General features: G+C 36.6%; 1 protein-coding gene across 2 annotated transcripts; it reads right to left on the bottom strand.

Moving 5' to 3' along the window:
- Positions 1-992: 992 nt before the first annotated feature.
- clpxa (caseinolytic mitochondrial matrix peptidase chaperone subunit Xa) lies at positions 993-16,514 on the bottom strand. 2 transcript variants are annotated; one of them, XM_053513359.1, is made up of 14 exons: positions 16,129-16,513; positions 13,125-13,276; positions 12,895-13,012; positions 11,582-11,736; positions 11,206-11,368; positions 8,796-8,837; positions 7,607-7,783; positions 5,781-5,945; positions 5,563-5,651; positions 5,133-5,297; positions 4,662-4,964; positions 4,272-4,364; positions 4,074-4,180; positions 993-2,857 (listed from the first exon to the last, which is right to left on the bottom strand). In XM_053513359.1, exons 1-14 carry the CDS (start codon positions 16,181-16,183, stop codon positions 2,764-2,766), a joined length of 1,878 nt encoding a protein of 625 aa, XP_053369334.1. In that variant the 5' UTR covers positions 16,184-16,513; the 3' UTR covers positions 993-2,763. The 2 variants fall into 2 exon arrangements, with proteins under 2 accessions (XP_053369334.1, XP_053369335.1); XM_053513360.1 differs by lacking the exon at positions 8,796-8,837 and having other exon boundaries at positions 16,129-16,514.
- Positions 16,515-20,392: the final 3,878 nt, after the last annotated feature.

The raw sequence follows: 20,392 nt of genomic DNA, 5'->3' as shown, positions 1-20,392 counted from the left end.
TAAGAGGTGTGTCCTAATACCCCTAAGTAATAGTCTGGTAAGATAAACCTTTTATTTATTTTTATAATTCTCTTGAAGTTCATTTTACACTTTTTTCTTGATTGAAAACGAGAGGCATCCTGTCAAAAGAAAGGCCCAGGGGGCCACTGTATTTTTTACAGATAAGGAAGCATATTAAGGCAGCGAAGAGGTAAAAAACAACTTGAAAAATTGTTTTGAGGGAATATTATGGCTGATTTAAGACATGGGTCACAACCGAACAAATAACATAAGAGATAGTAACAGAAAGCTAACTTAACATACTTTTTGCCTCAACATGATCTTGGTCAGAGTCCCAAACAATTTTTTTGCCTCATCCCTGCCTTAATTATCCTTGCTACTGGATGTTGAAAATTTCCTTCAGGATCAATAAAGTATTTTACTATCTAATTGTTGTAATTTCCAATAGAATAACCCTGAGTCGGCATTGGGGGTAGTGTAGTGGTTAGCACTGTGGCCTCACACCTCTAGGGTTTGAGTCTCACCTTTACATTTATGCATTTGGCAGGCCCCCTTTTTCCAGAGCGACATTCATTATACATATAGGGCCTTTAAACCCCTCAACTTTTCAGTGGGATTTGACTCTGGGATCTTCCGCATCGTAGTCCAATGCCTTAACCACTAAGCTACCCCTGACGCCTTGAGTTTGTGCGTGTGGAGTTTACATGTTTTCCCTGTGCCTCATGGGTTTCCTCACACATATTAAGCTAATTGGCATTTTCAAATTGCCTGTAGTGTGTGTGTGTGTGTTTTTGCCGTTGATGGATTGGCATCCTGCCCAAGGTGTACCCTGCCTTGTGTCAAAAGTCTCCTGGGATAGGCTCCAGGTCCTCCGTAACCCTGTAACCAAGATAAGCGGTATAGAGGATGAATAATACAGAATATCATCCTCTTTACCACTGGTACAAATATTCTCACAATTGTGTTTAATGAGCAGGCTGACAGACTACCAAAACACCAAATGATTATTTTATTTATTTGAGAACCATATTTACATTGTTTATGCTCCTTGATAAAATATGAGAATTCAAACAGGCAAGTGTTGCAACATTAAACTGAAAGAGGTGATTTCTCATAATGAAAAACTCTCTTGGTGTACTTGACATAGTTCCAAATTATTGACTGTTAAACAACATTGTCAAAAGAAAAGAAAAAAAACCTGCGGCATAATTAGAAATAAACCATATATTTAGCAGAATATCTTAGATCCTAATAGACTAACACTAACAGCCTGATTTTAATCAAGTCTTTTATGGTCTTGTTCAGTTCCACCAGCTCTTATAACATCAGTTACACAGAAGTGCAAAATATATTCATTAATACAATATAATAATATGGGAGAAATATATCCAGAGCTCATTAGAAAAGCAAAGAGTTTTATTGATCCATATATTTAACAAGACAAAAGACTGATGAAGCCTGGCCTCAAGTTTAAATCAAGCATCTCAGAGTAAGAGGACTGATTAGGAATCAGGTGTCTAAAACAATTCACATAAAGACTATGATTTGCAGCATTAATTTAACAATAGGATTCGACCTAAACTGTGCTTGTAGCTGATACAGCTGCTCTTTGTTCCTTGTTTATCAGATGGACATGACTAAGAAAGTGAAGTTACACCGGCACACACCCAGAACGCCTAATGGTTTACTGTTCCACACGTGAAATTATTAAATGTGTTACCTTGTGCTGCTTGAACAGGAAAAATGAAAAGTATTAGGTTTTCTAATTGTAGGAAATATAACTAATAACTGTGATGTTAAGGATGAGCAGAAATTTACAAAAAGTTTTCGCAGCCCATACAGAAAACAAAAAGATTATTCGGCTCTGTGATTCCACATATATTAATAAAATTGCAGAACGAGTGGTGCTACACCGAACTGTTCAGAGGAAGAAAGCGATTTAAGGCTGTAATAGAGTTGTGAACTTTTACACGAGAAAGGAGAGTTGTGTGTTGTGGAGCAGAATGGAATGCAAGTAACTTTAAACTGAGCAACCGTGTAATGTGTTGTAGCAAGAAGACATTTTCAATGTCAACTCACAAAGGACCAACAAGTCAGCAGTGTTCAGTTTCAGACCTTTGTTTATCAGTGAAATCAGGCTACTAAAAGAAATCCCATGCGCAAAAAAATCCTGCAGCTCAAACAGAAATCGTGTCTGTGGCAGACTCATTAGAAAGGCGAGTTGGTAAGCAGCTCATCTGGGGTGATTAGATGCAAAGGAGCTGAACTAACATGGAACAAATTAAAATACCTCAACGATTGTAATTACACTGCTGCATGTGACATTATGACCAGTGTGTTTAATCAGTAAAGGAAAATGCCTGGATGTGTAGTTTGCTTTCTAAGCCAACTTATGACCTTTATCTCCCTATCGCATTCAAAAAAGACCTCATAAAAAAAAAAATCAAAAACTTCATTTTTTTTTAAAAAGAAGTACTTTTTTTTTTTTTTACATTTCATATTAACAATCCCTCTCTCTGAGGTTTAGATAATTCAGTACATTTCTCTTAAACAGTTTTCTTCACGAAATTTAGAATATATGCAACATACTGTACCACACTGTAACTTACAGCTTACAAAATCATTAGGACAGGTCTTATAGGGAGGGCTGAGTTCCTGTTTCTACACAAGCCCCCTGAAGTGTTGTATAATCATGTAATGGACTGAAACAGGTCATCATCACGAGCTTAAATAAGAAACTTAAACATCATTATATTGATTGTACTAATTCTTGGCTGCATCAACCTGCAACCTGGTCCAGTTCTCTTCTTCTATTCCTGAGTCGTACTCCTCCTCTGGTGTCTCTTTAGTCGGGGCTCTGTTGAGAGGTGGGGGGAAATAAAAAACACTGAATGTCTGCTTCTAAATGTCTGCTTCTTTAAAAGGGTAAAAACAAAAATAAACTGCATTCTCGATTCTGAACAGCTGGAATGTGTTGATTAATTTTCTCTAACCGCAGCTCCAGCAGTTTGTCACAAGTAACAAACGGATTGTTAGCAATGCAGTGCTGTGCAAAAGTCTTGAGCTAACACTCATTTCTTCATATTTTATTTCCAAAAGACTTTTTTTTAATGGAGGCTCGAGGAATAGTTCTACATTGTTAAATTGTATCTTTGAGCACTTTGCAGCCTGTCTCAGGAAAACATTTGTTCCAATTACATTTCATTTTATTTCATTTAATATGAAGAAATGAGGGGTGGAGCAAGACTTTTGCACAGCTGGAATGTGTTGCATTTTGTTTTCAACAAAGAAAACTGTACAATCACTGATAATGTTTTACGAAAAGCATTCCCCAGAAAAAGTGTAACATTTACACAACAATGTTTATATTTAAGTAACTTCAAGACAAAAAAAAAAGAAAGAGGAACTGAAGAAGGAATTAGTGTTCATAGCTTTTGTAACGTAAACGATAACAGAAACTAAACCAGTCTTGCGTATGTACAGTACTACAATATTAAACACAATGACCAACGGTTGTTCGCTAAAAAAAGCATGATGCGCTATTTATTAGTGCATATAGGATTGCAACAGGAGGAATAAATCATTTTGGAACGCATAGTTATTGGAATGTTATATTAACATGGTAGCAGTCAGGCTACATTAAACTGCCAAACAGTTTATTATAGAGTCTGATAACACAATAACGTGTTTTATTCCTGTGTTCAAGTTATTTTGTCTGATTATTTTAAGCCTGTAGAAATTTCTGTATAGAGCAGATTTTTTTTGTTAAATCCCTTTATTTCAAATCTGTTGTGGTAGTGTACTGAGACCAAAAAATGAAAAAGAAAAAAATGGGCACAGCTTCAATCCGACTTGCACATATCTGGAAAAAAATCACCTTATCCATTATTTGCCTGGTCATCCAGTTTTTGTTTATCTGAAACAACTACCATGTACTAATATTTAGTTATTTTCTTGAAAAGTAGCAGTTACAGTAAATCCAACAGTACATTAGTCCAGACAAGTCCAGACAAACACATGTGACACTGAATGTCTGAGATTCAGCAGAATTTTTGCTCCTGGTGAACTCTTACCTTACATACTGAGGCGATGTTTTTCCCATTACCACATCCTCGTTTATTTCCACGGCTACAATGTCTGAGTGAGGGACTTCAAACATGGGGTCCAGTAGCAGCTTCTCCTGTAGAAAGTCATCAACATCACCACCATTAACAACACAAGAGACTATGAAGGAGGACACATCAACCAGGCAGACAAACACAAGGGCCCACCATTATCGACCGAAGACCTCGGGCTCCTGTCTTCCGTTCAAGCGCCATTCTAGAGATAGCCCGCAGAGCGTTAGGGGTCACAGAGAGGTCACACTGGAAGGAAAGACAAGTTGAAAATTTAGAGAAGTATTTCTTCCATTTGGAGGACGATTTCTTCCATTTAATTTCGAAACAAGAAACATGTAAATGATTTTGATTAAAATAATAATAAAAACTACATACTAATAATATACTGATAAATATTTTAAATATAAATCTTACAACGCAGGCTTCTGTTAGACATTTTTGTTTTACAATCTAAACATGAGAAGGTGAACAGAAGTAAAAAATAATAACTGTTGCTACGTAAATCTGACTTAAAAAAAACAAAGGTGTGTATTGGCCCAGTACCTTGTCCATGCCGAAGAGGGCCTGGTACTGGGGCACCACAGCGTTGCGGGGTTCAGTCAGGATGCGGACGAGCGTGTCCTCGTCCAAGCTGTGAAGCGGCACCACCACAGGCAGTCTACCCACAAACTCGGGTATCATTCCGAATTCTATGAGATCACGAGCCTCAACATGCTTCAGGAGTCGGTCCTTCTCTTCGATCTCAGCCACGGCATCCACCTCTCCACCAGTCATGTGAGCCACATCGGCTGCAGCTGCTGCCCTCCGTCCTTTCCCCAGGCTAGATGGTGCTCCGAAGCCCAGGTACTAACAACATGAATATAGACATCAACATGATGTTAATGTACACCGTACAGTTAGAGCTTAAATACTGGCGTCAACAAACAGGTATGTTGCAGTATGGTCCATGGTTGATATGAACCAAATCTGGTTCTTCAAACAAAAGCAGGGAAACTATTATTTTAAAACACAAACCTTCTCATTTTTTCTTCTGCTGATTATACGATCCAGTCCATTGAAAGCACCAGACGCTACGAATAAGATGTTCGTAGTGTCAACTTGTACAGTCTCTCCTCTCAGCTTCCTGGTGTTTTTTTCAGGAACGTTCACAATAGTGCCTTCTAGGAGTTTGAGCAATCCCTATCAAAATAAGGCACAACAAGCAGCTGCAGTATTATACATTATTTATCTCTTATACTGAACATATCACACATTACTGACATTTTAACACCAAAATGTCATTTTCTAATAGCAGTATGATGGTTGCTATAATAGCAGTATGATGGTTTATATAATATAATATAAACATATTGTAAACGCCACCTCGATTGAACTAGAGTCACATCTGACTTATAATCTGGTGTAGCAATTGATTATCACTAAAGCACCGTATTTCATCACTAACCTGCTGCACACCTTCTCCACCCACGTCTCTCAACTGATGGATCCCAGGCACACTGCCAATTTTGTCAACTTCATCCAAGAAAACAATGCCTATGGGGGGGGGGGGGGGGGGGGGTGTGGGGGGGGGTTTAGAAACTTAGCTCAAAATACCACCCACACATTGTTTCATCCTACAAAAACACGCAGAATATTTCAGTAACAGGATTTTATTCTTCTTACCCTGCTGAGCCTTCTCGATAACGTAGTTGGCATCCTGCAGCAGCTTGGCAATGACCGACTCAATGTCCTCGCCCACATAGCCAGCCTGCGTGAGGGTAGTGCAGTCACAGATCGCAAAAGGGACGTCCAGGCACTTGGCCAGAGTTTGGGCCAAAAGAGTTTTACCTGCAATATGGACACAAACGATTTTACAAATTGTTGCCTCTCATTTTATACATGTTGAAAATGCATGTTAAAAACTGTGTAGACATACATGCACTAATAATATTTATTTGGAATAGTCAGCGTACAGTCTCTAACATACTGAACAAGCGCACAGGCTGTAATTACATACCCACTCAGCGTGGCCTGTAAGTGACCTTTATTCAGACATTTTAATCAGTACCCCAGTCCTGGCTATACAGTATATGATATATATCTGTAGAGAAAGCACCATGTCACATGCACAGCACTATTTTTTATTAATGTACAATTTTCTCTTTGGCGCTGTGCCTGCCAATTTTGATCTAAAAGCCTGTCAATCTCAGTCTTTTGAGATGTCGCCTCTGTGCCTGTCAAGCTTGTGTAGAAGACATGGCCCGTCTTTCCAAAGCTAGGTTTCCATGGAACGTATAAGGCAGTGGTTCTCAAACATTTTCTGTCATTCCCCACTTTAGGCGGTGGGCGAATTTTCAAGCCCCACTTGTCAACAAAATGATACAGAAATCAGCCAAGTTTACTATTTATTGAAATATCAATTTCTAAACCCATAAGATCAAATAACACCAAGTTCAAAACAGATAAAATACACAGGCAATTGTTATAACAGGCTTACTTTCAAAGAAGTCGAGTGGCTTATTAACGTGACTGGGGTGTGTTGTCTCTAAGTGTCTTCCTACTTTGTCTCATGCTGTCTACTGCCAGCGGTTTAAGACACAAAACACACATAGGTCTCTCCTTTGCCTCATCATCCCCACCATGAATCCAAGCGCAACATAGGCTTCATCATATTTTCCTTTCGGCTGGCTGATAGTGCTGAATCACCTGCTTTTTTTTGGTCCATGTAACAAATGTATCCATTGACGTTATTATGCTCACTACATACAATACGCTACTGACCAGGTTTGTGTCCGTGGTAAAGTTAGTTTAATATTCGCATCTCCGAATTCAATAGCTGCGTAAATAAACCTGCAAATAAGATACCCACATATATTTCCTCTCTACATTGTCTTTAAGCTACACCCGCCTTAAATTAGACATGTTTAAAAGCATAAACACCATTATTCTCTATGGCGCAACGAATGATTTAGGGATCATCGCAAAATGCCGCACACCAACAAATAGCGGAGAACGATATTGATCTTCCCGTTTGTTCAGCGCCTAAAAGGATCAAAAAGCAACTTTTTTACCACACTGGAAACTAGAAATGCCAGACTAGTACTGCCTGATAAAATATTAATTTTTAACAAAAATACATAAACATCAGCATACACATTGTAATAAATGAAAATACATATATATAATACCGAATGTTTCCTTATATATTGTTCCTCTGCAATTAACATGCAGACGTTAAACCATTATTATTGCATTATGGTTTCACTTTTTCTCTGATGTTATTTAAATTTACTTGTATTAATGGTCCATTTCTTTGCGTGTGATTGTTTAGTTTAGAGTGTCCGATCTTTATTGTCAATAAAGAAAACCATGAATTAGAATAGGTACTTTCCTATTATTTTCCACTAATTTCCTCCCTCCCGTTCATTGCGCCCCACCAGTCATGTCTGTATTCCCCACTAGTGGGGTGCGCCCCACACTTTGAGAACCACGGGTATAAGGTGACATACCAGAGCCTGTGGGGCCTAGCAATACGATGTTGCTCTTCTCCAGCTTGATGTCAGTGTGAGGGGAGTCAAGCACATCACCTCCTCTTCTTTCCTGAGGGGCCTGCTGGTTCACCTGTTGCTGCATGGATGCGCCTAAAGCATTACCATGGGGGCTGATCCCTGCAATCTGCAGCAGCTCTGCAATAATGATCACACATGAAAAAAAAACCAGAACAAAAATATTTAGTTATATATACAAAAAATAATCTATGCTACCCGAGTCAGCCATTATAATCAAATACACTTTGTCAAAATCAGCAATTATGTCCTTATACTCCAATAAATGTCCATTTTATGTGTGGGCTAAAAAAAATATATAGTGTTCAAACACAGCTCTAGCTCTGTAAAGAGAAAACAAACCAAGTGGTACACACTGTGCACCAAACACTAGTCCAGCTAATCAGGAACGGAGGCCATTCTTGCGCAGTGATGTTTTTCTATTAATATCATTCAGCTAGCCCACTTGTTTACTGCTTTGGCAATGTGCGTTCGTACGTTTGGGGATGAATCTTCTGAAGGAACACTGAATGGAGTGGTTTATTAGGCTGGAGGTTAATTTGTTTTTTACTATCCCTGACTCCTCCATTTAACACTTACAGTTTGGGGGCTAGATGGATTTCCTGCTGCAACATGCTCAGTAAACACACAGTGTGAACTTAGTATAAATGACCAGTGTGGAAGTGGAAAAAAGATGATCAATGAACAAGCGAAAAGATGGAGAAATGTGTAATGATTGTACAGTGATTTCCTGTCCTGTCACTGCATACTGATTACTCATAAATTTTCTGAAATTTCCTAACTGAATCACAATCACATAGCTCACTGGAATTTCCCCTAAAAGATAAATCCTCATTTAACATGCACTGCTTCTGTAACGCAGTAACATGAATGGCTCATGAATAAATGAATGTGACCCCAGTGTCCTCTCAAACACCATTACACGGATCAGCAGCAGCAGCAACAACAAATAATAATTTTAACAATAATAATATTAATACTACTACTAATAATAATACACAGAGTTTGGCATTTGTACAATAAAGCAGTTCATAAACCTTTTACAATTATGATTGATTTACAATCATAAACCTGAATTAAAGAAAACAAATGGAGAAATCATGAAGGTTATAGGCATTAACAAGACACTTACTTGTGAATCTGTACTCATCCTCCCGACGTCTTAGCTCTAGCTCTACAGAAAAAGTAGGAGATGTACAAACATATGACTACTATCATGCACACGTTACTCTAAGCATTTCCAAGGTTTTCTTTGGCAGTTCAAGTTTTTAAAACAACTTTTGAATTGTACAAATGCCAAATAACAAACATGCAGTCATGGTTCCTATTAGAGCCTGACTGATTTACAACCTGGCCGATAGAATCCTAATCCTCATATTAATTCTTATTCACAGCAGCATTTAGCAAGTGAGTTTGTTTTTAGTCTGAATATAATTAATTTACACAGTAAAGTTATACTCTTTGGGACTCCTTTTGAATTATACACTGGATTTTTTAGAATTGATAAAAATTTTCTTAAAAACAAATAAGAGACCCACTAACAAAATTTTTTAAATTAGATTTTAAAAGACAAAGGTTTGTTTTTTTTAGTCTGTTTTTGTGTATCATAATGTGTACAATTTTTACAATTGTTTACCCTTCATTTAGCCATTTTTTTTAGGACCACATTACATCTTACTGTTTAATATTAGGGATGCACCGAAATAAAAATTCTGGGCCGAAAACGAAAACGAAATTTTTGGACGCACTTGGCCAAAAACCGATACCGAAACTGAAAATGGCTTCATTAAAAAACATGTTTAAAATATTTTCTTTTTGTTTGTATTAAAAAAACTACAAATTAATTAAAATTATTGCAACTTTGCGGTCCTCATCTGAAACTTTGAAGTGCTTCCAAACCGCCGACATACTCCGTGTTTGATGCGTAATGACAGCGCGAACGAGACGGGAGGATGGGAGAGGCGTGGCGACAATTTCGGCTTTTATTTTCGGCGCTTTCTTACGTTTCGGCCAAAACCGATAAAGCTATTTCGGCCGAAAATTTTCGGCGGCCGAAATTTCGGTGCATCCCTATTTAATATTATCTGTTATTGTAATCTTTAAAGCTGCTATTAATAAGTTTTTGCACAAACTCTCATTTCAGTCAAGGCCTAATTCCTACAATAAAAATCAAACAAACTTTTTGGCCAAATCATTTCAGCATATATAACATTCGGAAATATATAGTTCTAATATAACCGACCAAAAACTAAATGGGGGAAGAAAAAGAGTTCTGTTTAAAATGCCACACCTCATATCTGCCATCACCTTGAATGATACCCAAGGCATAAAACAATGATGGAATGTGCGGTTACTAAAAAATGCTGAAAAAACAAGTCATGTGATATGACCCAAAAGGTTTGTCAGGTTTCCAAATTAAACAATTTAGTCAAATCTAGACAAACTTAAGTGCACAGACATTAAACAGACTGTGGACATTGTCACTGTGGCTGTTGTCATTTGTTTCTCAAACTTATATCCCTGAGTCTACGTTCAAAAGCATTTAAATCATTTAGAAAATTTAGAAGACTTTTTTTCCTCAGAATTCTGGCTTTAAACTTTTAGAATTCTCTTTTAGAAAATTTAGAATTCTGACATAAAACTAACATCGGAATTCTGAGGAAAAGAAAGAAAAAAAACTTAAACATTTTTATGAGGGGCCAAATCATCTACCGTCCCTTTAAGTATGAGATTTGAGGCACAATGTTAGTTTGTTTAGTGAAGATAGCTAAATTGGGGGGGCTAAAGTCTCATGATAATGCAGCATGACAGGATAGTGAAAAAGAACTAAAACAGCAACAAGGTCAGTCTTCATTTTCATGTGTCTTGTTAGAATGTGACGCCCAGATACATCTCAGAATATTTCTGAATTTTTTTCTAATATTAATTTGTACAATTATATGAAGAAAACAAATAAATAAAACAAAAAGGACATCTACATTTGACCATATCAAGTTTTTGATTTGAAGATATGAAGATATCAAAGGTCTTGGCATGACCTTTAGTTTGGGAACCCCTCATTTAATGAGCAAACAAAGATGTTATTAGACAAGTTATGTTAATTAAACATGTGGTGATTAATTGTTCTCAGCATATAAACGACACAATTACACTTGTTATCTGCCTGATGACAAAAAAAATCGGAAGGTGGCATCTGGTTGAACTCAGCCAGTATATGCTTAAATTATGAACTATACTCATTGTTGCACAATCTAGCAACGAAAACTAGGACACATCCATGCAAAAAGAATTAAGGTAAAGCGTCCCTTTACAGAGCACTGTGACAGCACTTTGTCTCTCATGTCCCATTACTGAAAATCTCCATCGTAAATTTTAATTAATGTACAAACTGGCTCTTTCTTAAAAAAAAAAAAAAAAAAAGAAGTGATTACATGTTAATGTTCATTACTTGAGAATGAAAAGACCTAGGAACTAACTTTAAACCTTTACATGTACGCTTTACATAGTCCCTCTGCAATATAAAACAGATAAGTGGTACGAACCTCGGGGTGTGAGAGAGGCCTGCTTCTCCACCTCCGCCTGGTGCTGTCTAGTGCCACCTGGCATGTTGTTATAAATGCGCTTGTAGTGGTTGTACACAGCCACCGACAGCACCTTCTTTGCATGGGCCTGACCCACAACATATTTGTCGAGATAGGCATAGATCTAATTGAAGAGATGGAAATAGGCACTTTTAAGCACATCTTCAGTTATTAGTCCGAAAAATGCAATAGGCCCCCACCACCCCCAAAGAAGGCCCTGCTCCTTCTTCATTTGTTGAAAGTTACATAAGGTAAAGTACACCTTAGTGTTCAGGTTCTCAATCAGGAATAATACTCACGCTAATAATAGACATCAACATGATGCACAGTACAGTACCTTCTTTGGGGGTGGTGGGGGTTTCTGTTGGAAGGCCAGCTTTACAGCTTCAGCAGCTGATTCAGGGTCTTTATTCAGACTCTTCTTAGTGTCTGTTTCGGAGAGCACCACGAAAAAGTGATGACATTTTTCACATTTGACGAATCTAGTTGAGGCTAAAAAAGAGAACATTGAAATTTATGCTTAGAGTAGCACACAAATATTTTAGAAGAAACTAGAGGTTACCCGTGACTCCAACCGGGAAAATTAATATTCACATTAAAATTTAAATGGAAGCCAAGAAAGCTGGACCTACTAGGGATGCAAACATCAAACACGGATTTTAATCACTAAAACTATGTGCTTCATAAATAGCCCGGGGTAAATAAGCTAACAAACTGAAGCTAAACCAATAATAATAATAATAAATGATGATTAATGATGATGTGTGGCCACTAAAAAATTATGTATTATGTAATGTTCTAATTGACCAAAAAGCTTAAAAGTATTTATTTATTATTTTATTACAGATGCACTACAAAGTGAATTTTCTTTTTCTTTTTCTAACCACAGCCATGGACTTTATTGCCAAGGTAAATAATGAGGCTAATTGGCTACCTAATACAGTTGTTTTATGGCGGTAGATCACAAGCATGTCCCTCTTCATAACATTCTGGTACAAGTTAAATTTTGTCTGTCCATTAAGTGTTGATCCTAAATCCTACATGCTCTTTAAGATGTTTTATTTTTATATTTTTTCTGTCAACTTTTGTTTGCTCTTCCTGTTTTGGAGGCTCAATGGTTTAAATCTTTTGTTAAATAATCTGCCTTTACTCTGGTTTACTCTGTACTCTTCTCTTGATTACTGACTTTGACACAGATACACCCATCTTCTGAAGGGTTCGCTTGGTCTGATTTAAACCACATATATAAAGTGCAGTAATTTCTACATCTGTACCTAATTTGGATGTAAATATTCTCAAGCTGAAAGTATTTACATTGAGTTATGCAATCATAATTTCAACATCAATATACTGTGGTAGACTGCTAAAATAACAATTACTTTGTCAATGTTCAAATATTTATGGAGCATATAATGTCCTCCAGGAAGCACAAACACAGAACTGCTTAAAAAAAACCTGGCTGGAATGATGGAGAAAAAAACGTAAGCAGTTAATTTTAGCAACAGATTGTGCAGATTACAACCAGACACAAGGCCAAGTGTTGCAAAAACATCAGTAACTGTGGGTCAATGAAAAAAAAAATCACAACATGCAGTACTTTAGAACACTCAACACAGATAAGAGGTTGCATAACTGTAAGATAATACTCACAAACAAATGTTTCCACGTGTGTGCAGGGATCTCCACATTTGGGGCAACGTAGCTGACTGCCGCCCTTTCCCGAGTTGCCCGAGCCAGATCTTTTGCCACTTCCTTCACTCACAGATTTCTTTTAAAGAAATGGAGCAAAAGATCAGACAAGCATCATAATTTAAACTAAACGTCCTAACTTAATATTTAATGTTATGCAACATGCAAGTCCACGAGAAGTAGTTATCTACCTTTCCCCCATCGCCATCCTTCATTCCGTCTTTAGACGCATAATACACAGATGACTCTGAGAAGGGTCTGACTGGGACACTTCGTGACAGTCGGAGTTCGTGAGTCGCTGTTCGGCTCAGAGAGAGCAGCTGAACTCTGGAACTTGAGAACCCTGTATTTAAACAAATGTTAATGAAACGTTATTAGTGTGACTTTATAAAATAAATTGGGTTAAGAAAGGTTAATACTGTACGCAGTAATTTAAGAATCCTGGTGTGTGAGGGTGCAGACAAGGACTCAAGGACAAAGGCAAAAATTTACCTTTTTTAATATATACATTTGTGCTTTTCAGACCCCTTTTAAAATACCTCCACAAAACTGCACAACAGGAAACGGGTCCACCACAGATTTTAACCCGGTTAAATCACACTCCTTTTGTTTCACTTCCAAATGAATACTTCTCCTTTGCCTATCGCTGCTGCTAGAGCCCTTGCTCTGCTGTGTTTGGTAGCCATAATCAAGGGAATGTTTCGGAAAAGGAAATTAAGCACAAAGACAACAATACCTACTCAAGAGACACACAACCAACATCTACCATAGTGTACTGTTTAATAACAAAAGCACTAGCACAAATACTTCAAATATATACAACAGTTTTTTCCAGCAAACAAACTGTCATATGATTGTATAATAACTCATGTTTCGCAAGCGATCTCATGCAATCCTGCAAGCAGTTGTGTATGCTACTTTTGGTTATTTCAACTATTTACTGTTCTGTGAAATTAGATCTGTGACAAAAAGAAACAAACTGAAATGAAAAAACATGAAAATGAAAAATAAATAAAAATAACAATAAACCCCCCCTCCCCCCCAAAAAAACTGTATAAAAATAATTTTTTTAGTTTTGATCCCCAGACTATTGTTTCGAGTTTGGAAACAACTTTACAACGTGGGCAGGTGGTACAGGGCTGTTAATTCACTGCGCAGCAGCTATGGGACAGTTCTTAAAGTACTGCATCATCATTGGCCAGTTCCTGGTAGAGAGGAGTTATAGGACTGCATCCTCATTAGCAAGACTTGTAAGTTTTAAGTTTACTTGTAAGTTGCGTTCCTTCTGGATAAAATTACTTAGTTCTCAAGCAGTTATTTTATATTTAAGGATTTAAAATCTGTGCATAGAGCAAAAATGTTGTGATGCAGTCTTGATATTACAGACATGCTAATATTCAGTACAACAGCATGACATTGCTTTTATACAACAGTTTCCACAAACAGCATAATGTCTCTTGTCCTATCAAATTACTAATTCCATACAACCTAATAGGACTACTGTGCTTGGGATCATGTTGTTATTGTTGAATTTAACAGCATATTTGTGTGTGTGTGTGCATGTTTGACCTCTCGTCATTCAAGCTGATGAATACCACAAACCATACAGTGAGTGCTGTCGATTTAACAAGCAAATGTCTGTAAGCTCATGTTACAGAGCAAACACTATATATACAGGGGGGAATTATGTATTGCCACAATGACACTAAAATAAATTTTCCAAAAATTATTTTTACATGTATACTATATTAGATAAAACGCTTCATCGGCCAGTGACCAGAATTGCCATTCAGTTGGATTGGCTGTGACCAATAGGCATAATAATCCTTATGTCGGGTGGTGATGGTGACTTCCATGGTGGGTTTTTCTTTGACTTTTCAATGTTAAAAAATCCTGACTCAAGAAAAAACTAATAGAAATGTCTGTATGTTAATATATATAAAGGTGAAATGTGATGCACACACATATATAGTGCCTTCTACTGGATCAGACTACATGGGCCAGGCTTCACTCCCCACGTGCATCAGTGAGCCTTGGCTTTTTTTTTTTTTTTTTTTCTTGGTCCACTTTTGGTAGGTCCCACAAGAGCAGCAGATTTGGAGCTGCTCTGTCCCAATTGTACAGTATAGCCATAACAATCTGGCCCTTGTCGAAGTCACTCAAATCCTTACACTTGCCCATTTTTTGTTCTTCCAACATTTAGGAACTTGTTCTTCCAATACTCAGGAAGAAAAAGGTCTACTTGCTGCCTAATATATCCCACCCATTTCCAGGTGTGATTATAATGAGATACTGTAACAGTGACAAGGGCACTTGGACAAGAGCTGCTCTTATGGGATGTTCCCAATATTTGTTCATTAGGCCGTGTAGTCTGATCCAATAGAAGTGCCACTGTAGCTCATGTTGCAAAAAAGTTTAATGCTGGTTCTGTTAGAAAGGTGTCAGAACACACTGTTAGTTCATTGAAGTTTTGGTGGCACAATAAGGGAACAGGACCTACTCATTATTATACAGGTGGTCATAGTGTTATGGCTGATCAATGTATACATATACATTGATCAGCCATAACATTATGACCATGTGCATGTCAACATACGCAAGTATAACCCTTGTAAACATTTGTAAAAAGTTTGTATGTTACTTTTTTCAAAGCATTTGTTATATTATACAATAAATAAAATAAATTAAACATTCAGGCATCAAAGCAATTATACATTGATCGTAATACTTTAAGGTAAAACATAAGCCATTATTAATATGTGACAAGTTGAAAATTTTCTTGTGACATGTTTATATTTGGGAAAGTGACAGTCTTTTAAACTGAGGTTAAAAAATAAACCAACTTAAATACCGTAGGTTTGAATTTATACCAAGGTTCTTATTTCTGTTCGAACAACTTTTTTTCCAGAGCACGAACGGCTTTTATACTCAATTGCACCCAGTTAGATTCATACACCTGCCTCACCACTGACACTGAGATTATAAACCTGTACTTTTTATATTATGTAATATAATTACATTTTAATATAGTAAGAGATAAATATAATCTGACAGGCTTTAACATGAGTGACAGGCCTTCTGGGTTAACTCGCTGATTAACATCAGGGGGAAAACCCTTTAAATTAGCAGACTAACGTCAAGTAGCTTGTCAGCTAGCAAGCTAAAACATGAAAACAAAATAAGTCGTGTTTTTACCTTTGTGGGTTGAATTTATAAGCAGTCGTGCCGCCGAAGTGCATGCACAGGACATGTTTTCCGGCTTTGTTTTATTTTGGTTTTGCTGAATCAGCTAGCTATGGACTAGCTAATACTGAAATGCTAGGCTAAGCAGCTAACCACCATACCATTTAACTAGCCGTGTTAGCTTACTAAGCTTTTCGAGATAAATTACTTGCTGAAAGAATATTAAATCTACGAATATCCTACTCTGTTTTGGGCAAATAAAAGTTATCGGTTATTTGGGGAACTGTCCATAAGGTGCACAAGCATCTAACTGCAAGGTTGCACTCAGTGACAAAGCAAAGCTTACTCGGCGTTAGGCTAAGCTAGCTGGAAGATGAACTTGTTAGCTTGGTTACATCTTAAACGACGCCCTACTCCCTCTCTTAGTGCACTATATAGGGTTAGAGCGAGTAGGTTTATAGGGTCGTATATAGTGCACCAAATCGAAATCCACTTGAGATTAAACCGAAGTGAGATAAATTCAATATGAAGGTGGAAAGACTGTCGCAATGTGAACACGTAGAACACAGTGTCCTTAAAGAAACACCCCAGGAGCAGACTGGAACATTTGTTTACCAACTGACCTAAAGTCTTAGTAAAAATCCAAAACCTGAGTTAATATTAATAATTAAATTCGAAATTTTTGGTCTTTGTTGCATATAAAGTACCTTCGTTGGTTTTTGGTTTTGATCATTTCTGATCTTTACTGAAAGAAGAATTTTAGAATTCGTCACCTAAATATTATTATTTTTAAAAATTATTATTATTATTCCATACAAAAGTTTGGCGCGTAACTAGTCCCGCACAGTTTGACGTAGACCCATGAATGAGGTGTCAAATCGTGCGGCTTATTCGGGAATGGGGTGCTATCCTGGAAAATTCCAGACATTTTTCCCGGACATTTTTCAAAAAGAATTGCAAACTGCATTTGCAACTGTGTTTTCCATATGTAAAGTGTGACATAATTTAAATGCAATTGCAAATTTTGCATTACTGTTTGCTTTTTCACTTTCATGAACGAACACTGCCAAATTTCAAATGAAAAAGCAAAGTCCATTTGCAGTTGCATTTCACATGTCTTACAAGTTATGAGCCTGTCATATTTAGATAGCTAAATAAATTACCATGTCTGCTTTTTCAGTTTCTCTGCGTTGCGTATGTAGCCTGCCAAAACTCAAATGCAAATATTCATTTGCATTTGAATTTCTGAAGCATTACACGGAAACCTGTCAATCAGCGTCAGGGGTGTGAACCGACACGGTGTCAAATTACACGCGCGCACACGTAGCGCACACACATAATGTCTAAAAAAGGGAAAAAATGTTTTTTAACCTCTAATGAGACTTTCTTTTGCTTTACACGTGCGCACACATTGTAAGAAACAGTACATGTGCACTGTACACACGCTTTTAAACACAAAATAAAATATGCACACACACGTGGTCAGTGTTATAGTAAACAGTACACGCATGCACAGATGTTGATTATGCCAGTAAGAGAGAAGCACTAAGACCCAGCAGGGGAGATGATTACCCAAAATAGAATAGTAAAGATACATGATACTTGGTGCTCATAAAGCAAGACTTGCTTGTTTTTCAAGTCAAAATTTATAAAAAAAACCTCACAATACTCACTGTAAATATATTTATATATATATCTTTTTCTATTACAGCCTGCTGGAGCTAAATATTTCAGAAACAGTGCTTACCTGCGCTTTACAGCGATGTATAGGTCACTAAGGAACCATTCAAAAAGTGGCAAGAATACACGAGATTACAGAGAAATACCTCACAGGACATCAAACATATTACACTGTTAGGCTACAGTATGGAATATTAGTTTATTTATTTATTTGTTTGTTTAATTGATTAATAATTATTTTAATGTACATTTAAAAATAAATGATTACACATGTAAAACCAATTGTACTATAATCCACTCTATCATTGCTAATAACTACAACCATTCCTTATACAATATTCAGTTTTATAAATTTTTCATTATTTTTTACACAAAAAATAATTTTCAATAGCTTTTTCGTTTCCAGTTGTACTATAAACTGAATATTGCAAAGGGTATGGTTGTAGTTATTAGCAATGATAAAGTGGATTAAAGTACAAATGGTTTTACATTTGAAATTTCTATAGCAAAAAAAGGTATTGAATTTTGTTGATTTAATTGCCATTTTTTGCAACTCATAATAGACTGTGCCAAAGTGCATTCATTTTCATGGATACCTTTACAATTATTATTATTTTTTTAATGATAAAAAAAACGACTTTCATTTAACAAATTATTTGTTTTATTGGCACAAGAATTGTCTGTGTAATCATTTATTTTTAAATGTACATTAAAATAATTATTAATCAATTAAACAAATAAATAAAAAAACAAATTCAATTCAATTCAATTTTATTTGTATAGCGCTTTTAACAATTGACATTGTCGCAAAGCAGCTTTACACAATCAAAATAATTATTTAAGTTTGTATAAAATGTGAGTGTGTATGAATAAAAATGATAAGATTGTCCCTGATGAGCAAGCCGAGGACGATGCCGACAGTGGCAAGGAAAAACTCCCTAAGATGGTAATAGGAAGAAACCCTCGAGAGGAACCGGACTCGACAGTCCGAACCCATTCTCATTTGGGTAAAATAATCCATACTTTAGTTTAACAGTGCAATATGTTTGATGTCCTGTGAGGTATTTTACTGTAATCTTGTATATTCTTCTGTAAACAAACGGTTGGGTCTTGGTCATGCACATTTAGACGATCCCTTAGTGACTCCATCGCTATAAAGCGCCGGGCGACAGTAAGCAGCGTTTCCGTACAGCAGGCTGTAACAGGAAATATAAAAATATATTTATTTGTAATAGTGTAATATGCAATTTAATGTAATGCAATTTGTAATTTTTGTGTGTTTATTTTTTGATAAACAGATGAGATAATCTTGAAAGTGTGGCGAATTTCCAATATAAAACCAACTTTACCGCGGTAAATGTGTGTAGCTTTTGAGTGTCATATTCTGCATCTTGTATAAATGACTTCATGACTCAATGATTATGTACAATGTTCATTTTCTTCCAACATCAGAATGTATTTCATGTCATTTGTTATTTATTCTAATTGCTGTTTACCTTTGATGTATATATTTAAAATTGGTTTCAGATCTGTAAAAGGCATAGAGAGGATTTTTCTGAAATCAATAAAACAAATGGATATTTCAGAGTTCTTCGGAATAACATGTTTTTCGGTAAGGGTGTGTATGGTGTAAATGTGATTAGTTGTGTGGTAGTTTGGTAGAAGGCTTTTACGCTGGACATTGTGCTCTGTAAGGAAGTTAAGGAGTCGTGCATTGATTATGCTGCACATGATCTTCCCCAGGTTACTGTTCACACAAATGCCTCAGTAATTACCAGGATAATTATTTCTACTTTTATGGACTGGCATTATTAGACCTTGATTCCAGGTTTCAGGAAAGAAACACAAACTCAGGACCAGATCGAAGAGCTTTAAAATGGTTGATTGGAACCTAAAGATGGTGCGTGTGTGTGTGTGTGTGTGTGCGTCTGTGTGATCATTTCATTCAGGAGCCTGTCAGGTCCTGTGGGTTCTTTTGGTTTAAATTCTAATTTTATGTGTCACACACAGTCATACAAGGTATGATATGCAGTGAAATGCTTACATGACTGGCCATGACCTCAAATTTAAGAAATGAATATAGAGTGCTTAAATAAAGAATATGAAATAAGATAAATATTTAAATAAAGAATATAAAACATGAAATAAAAATATAAAGTACACAAATACAGAAGACATTGAAAACTGTATAACTTTCAGCTGTAAAATTACACTAGGGCTGCAACAATGAGTTGGCAACAAATTTCATAATCGATTCGTTGTGTCGCAAAGCAAAGACACTTGATTATTTAAAAAAAACTTTAGTTAAGCGCAGAGTGGAGTAAACACACTCGGTCTCGCGTACTGATGCTAGCAGAATTCGGCGCCTCATAGACAGGGCCGAGAAAAAAAAAACGAGCGGAATCCGTAATCGGGTAAATGTCTTCCCTGCTGGGTCTTAATGAGCGTCTCTTACTGGTATAATTAACATCCGAGCTTGCGTGTACTGTTTACTATAACACTGTGACCACGTGTGTGTGCATAAAACATATTTTATTGTGTGTCTGTATGCGTGTGTGTACAGCGCGTGTGTAAAGCAAAAGCAAAAGTCCATTTT

The sequence above is a fragment of the Clarias gariepinus genome, chromosome 15 (assembly GCF_024256425.1).
Source record: "Clarias gariepinus isolate MV-2021 ecotype Netherlands chromosome 15, CGAR_prim_01v2, whole genome shotgun sequence".
In the NCBI taxonomy this organism is placed as follows: domain Eukaryota; kingdom Metazoa; phylum Chordata; class Actinopteri; order Siluriformes; family Clariidae; genus Clarias; species Clarias gariepinus.
This window is presented reverse-complemented; position numbering and strand designations above follow the sequence as displayed.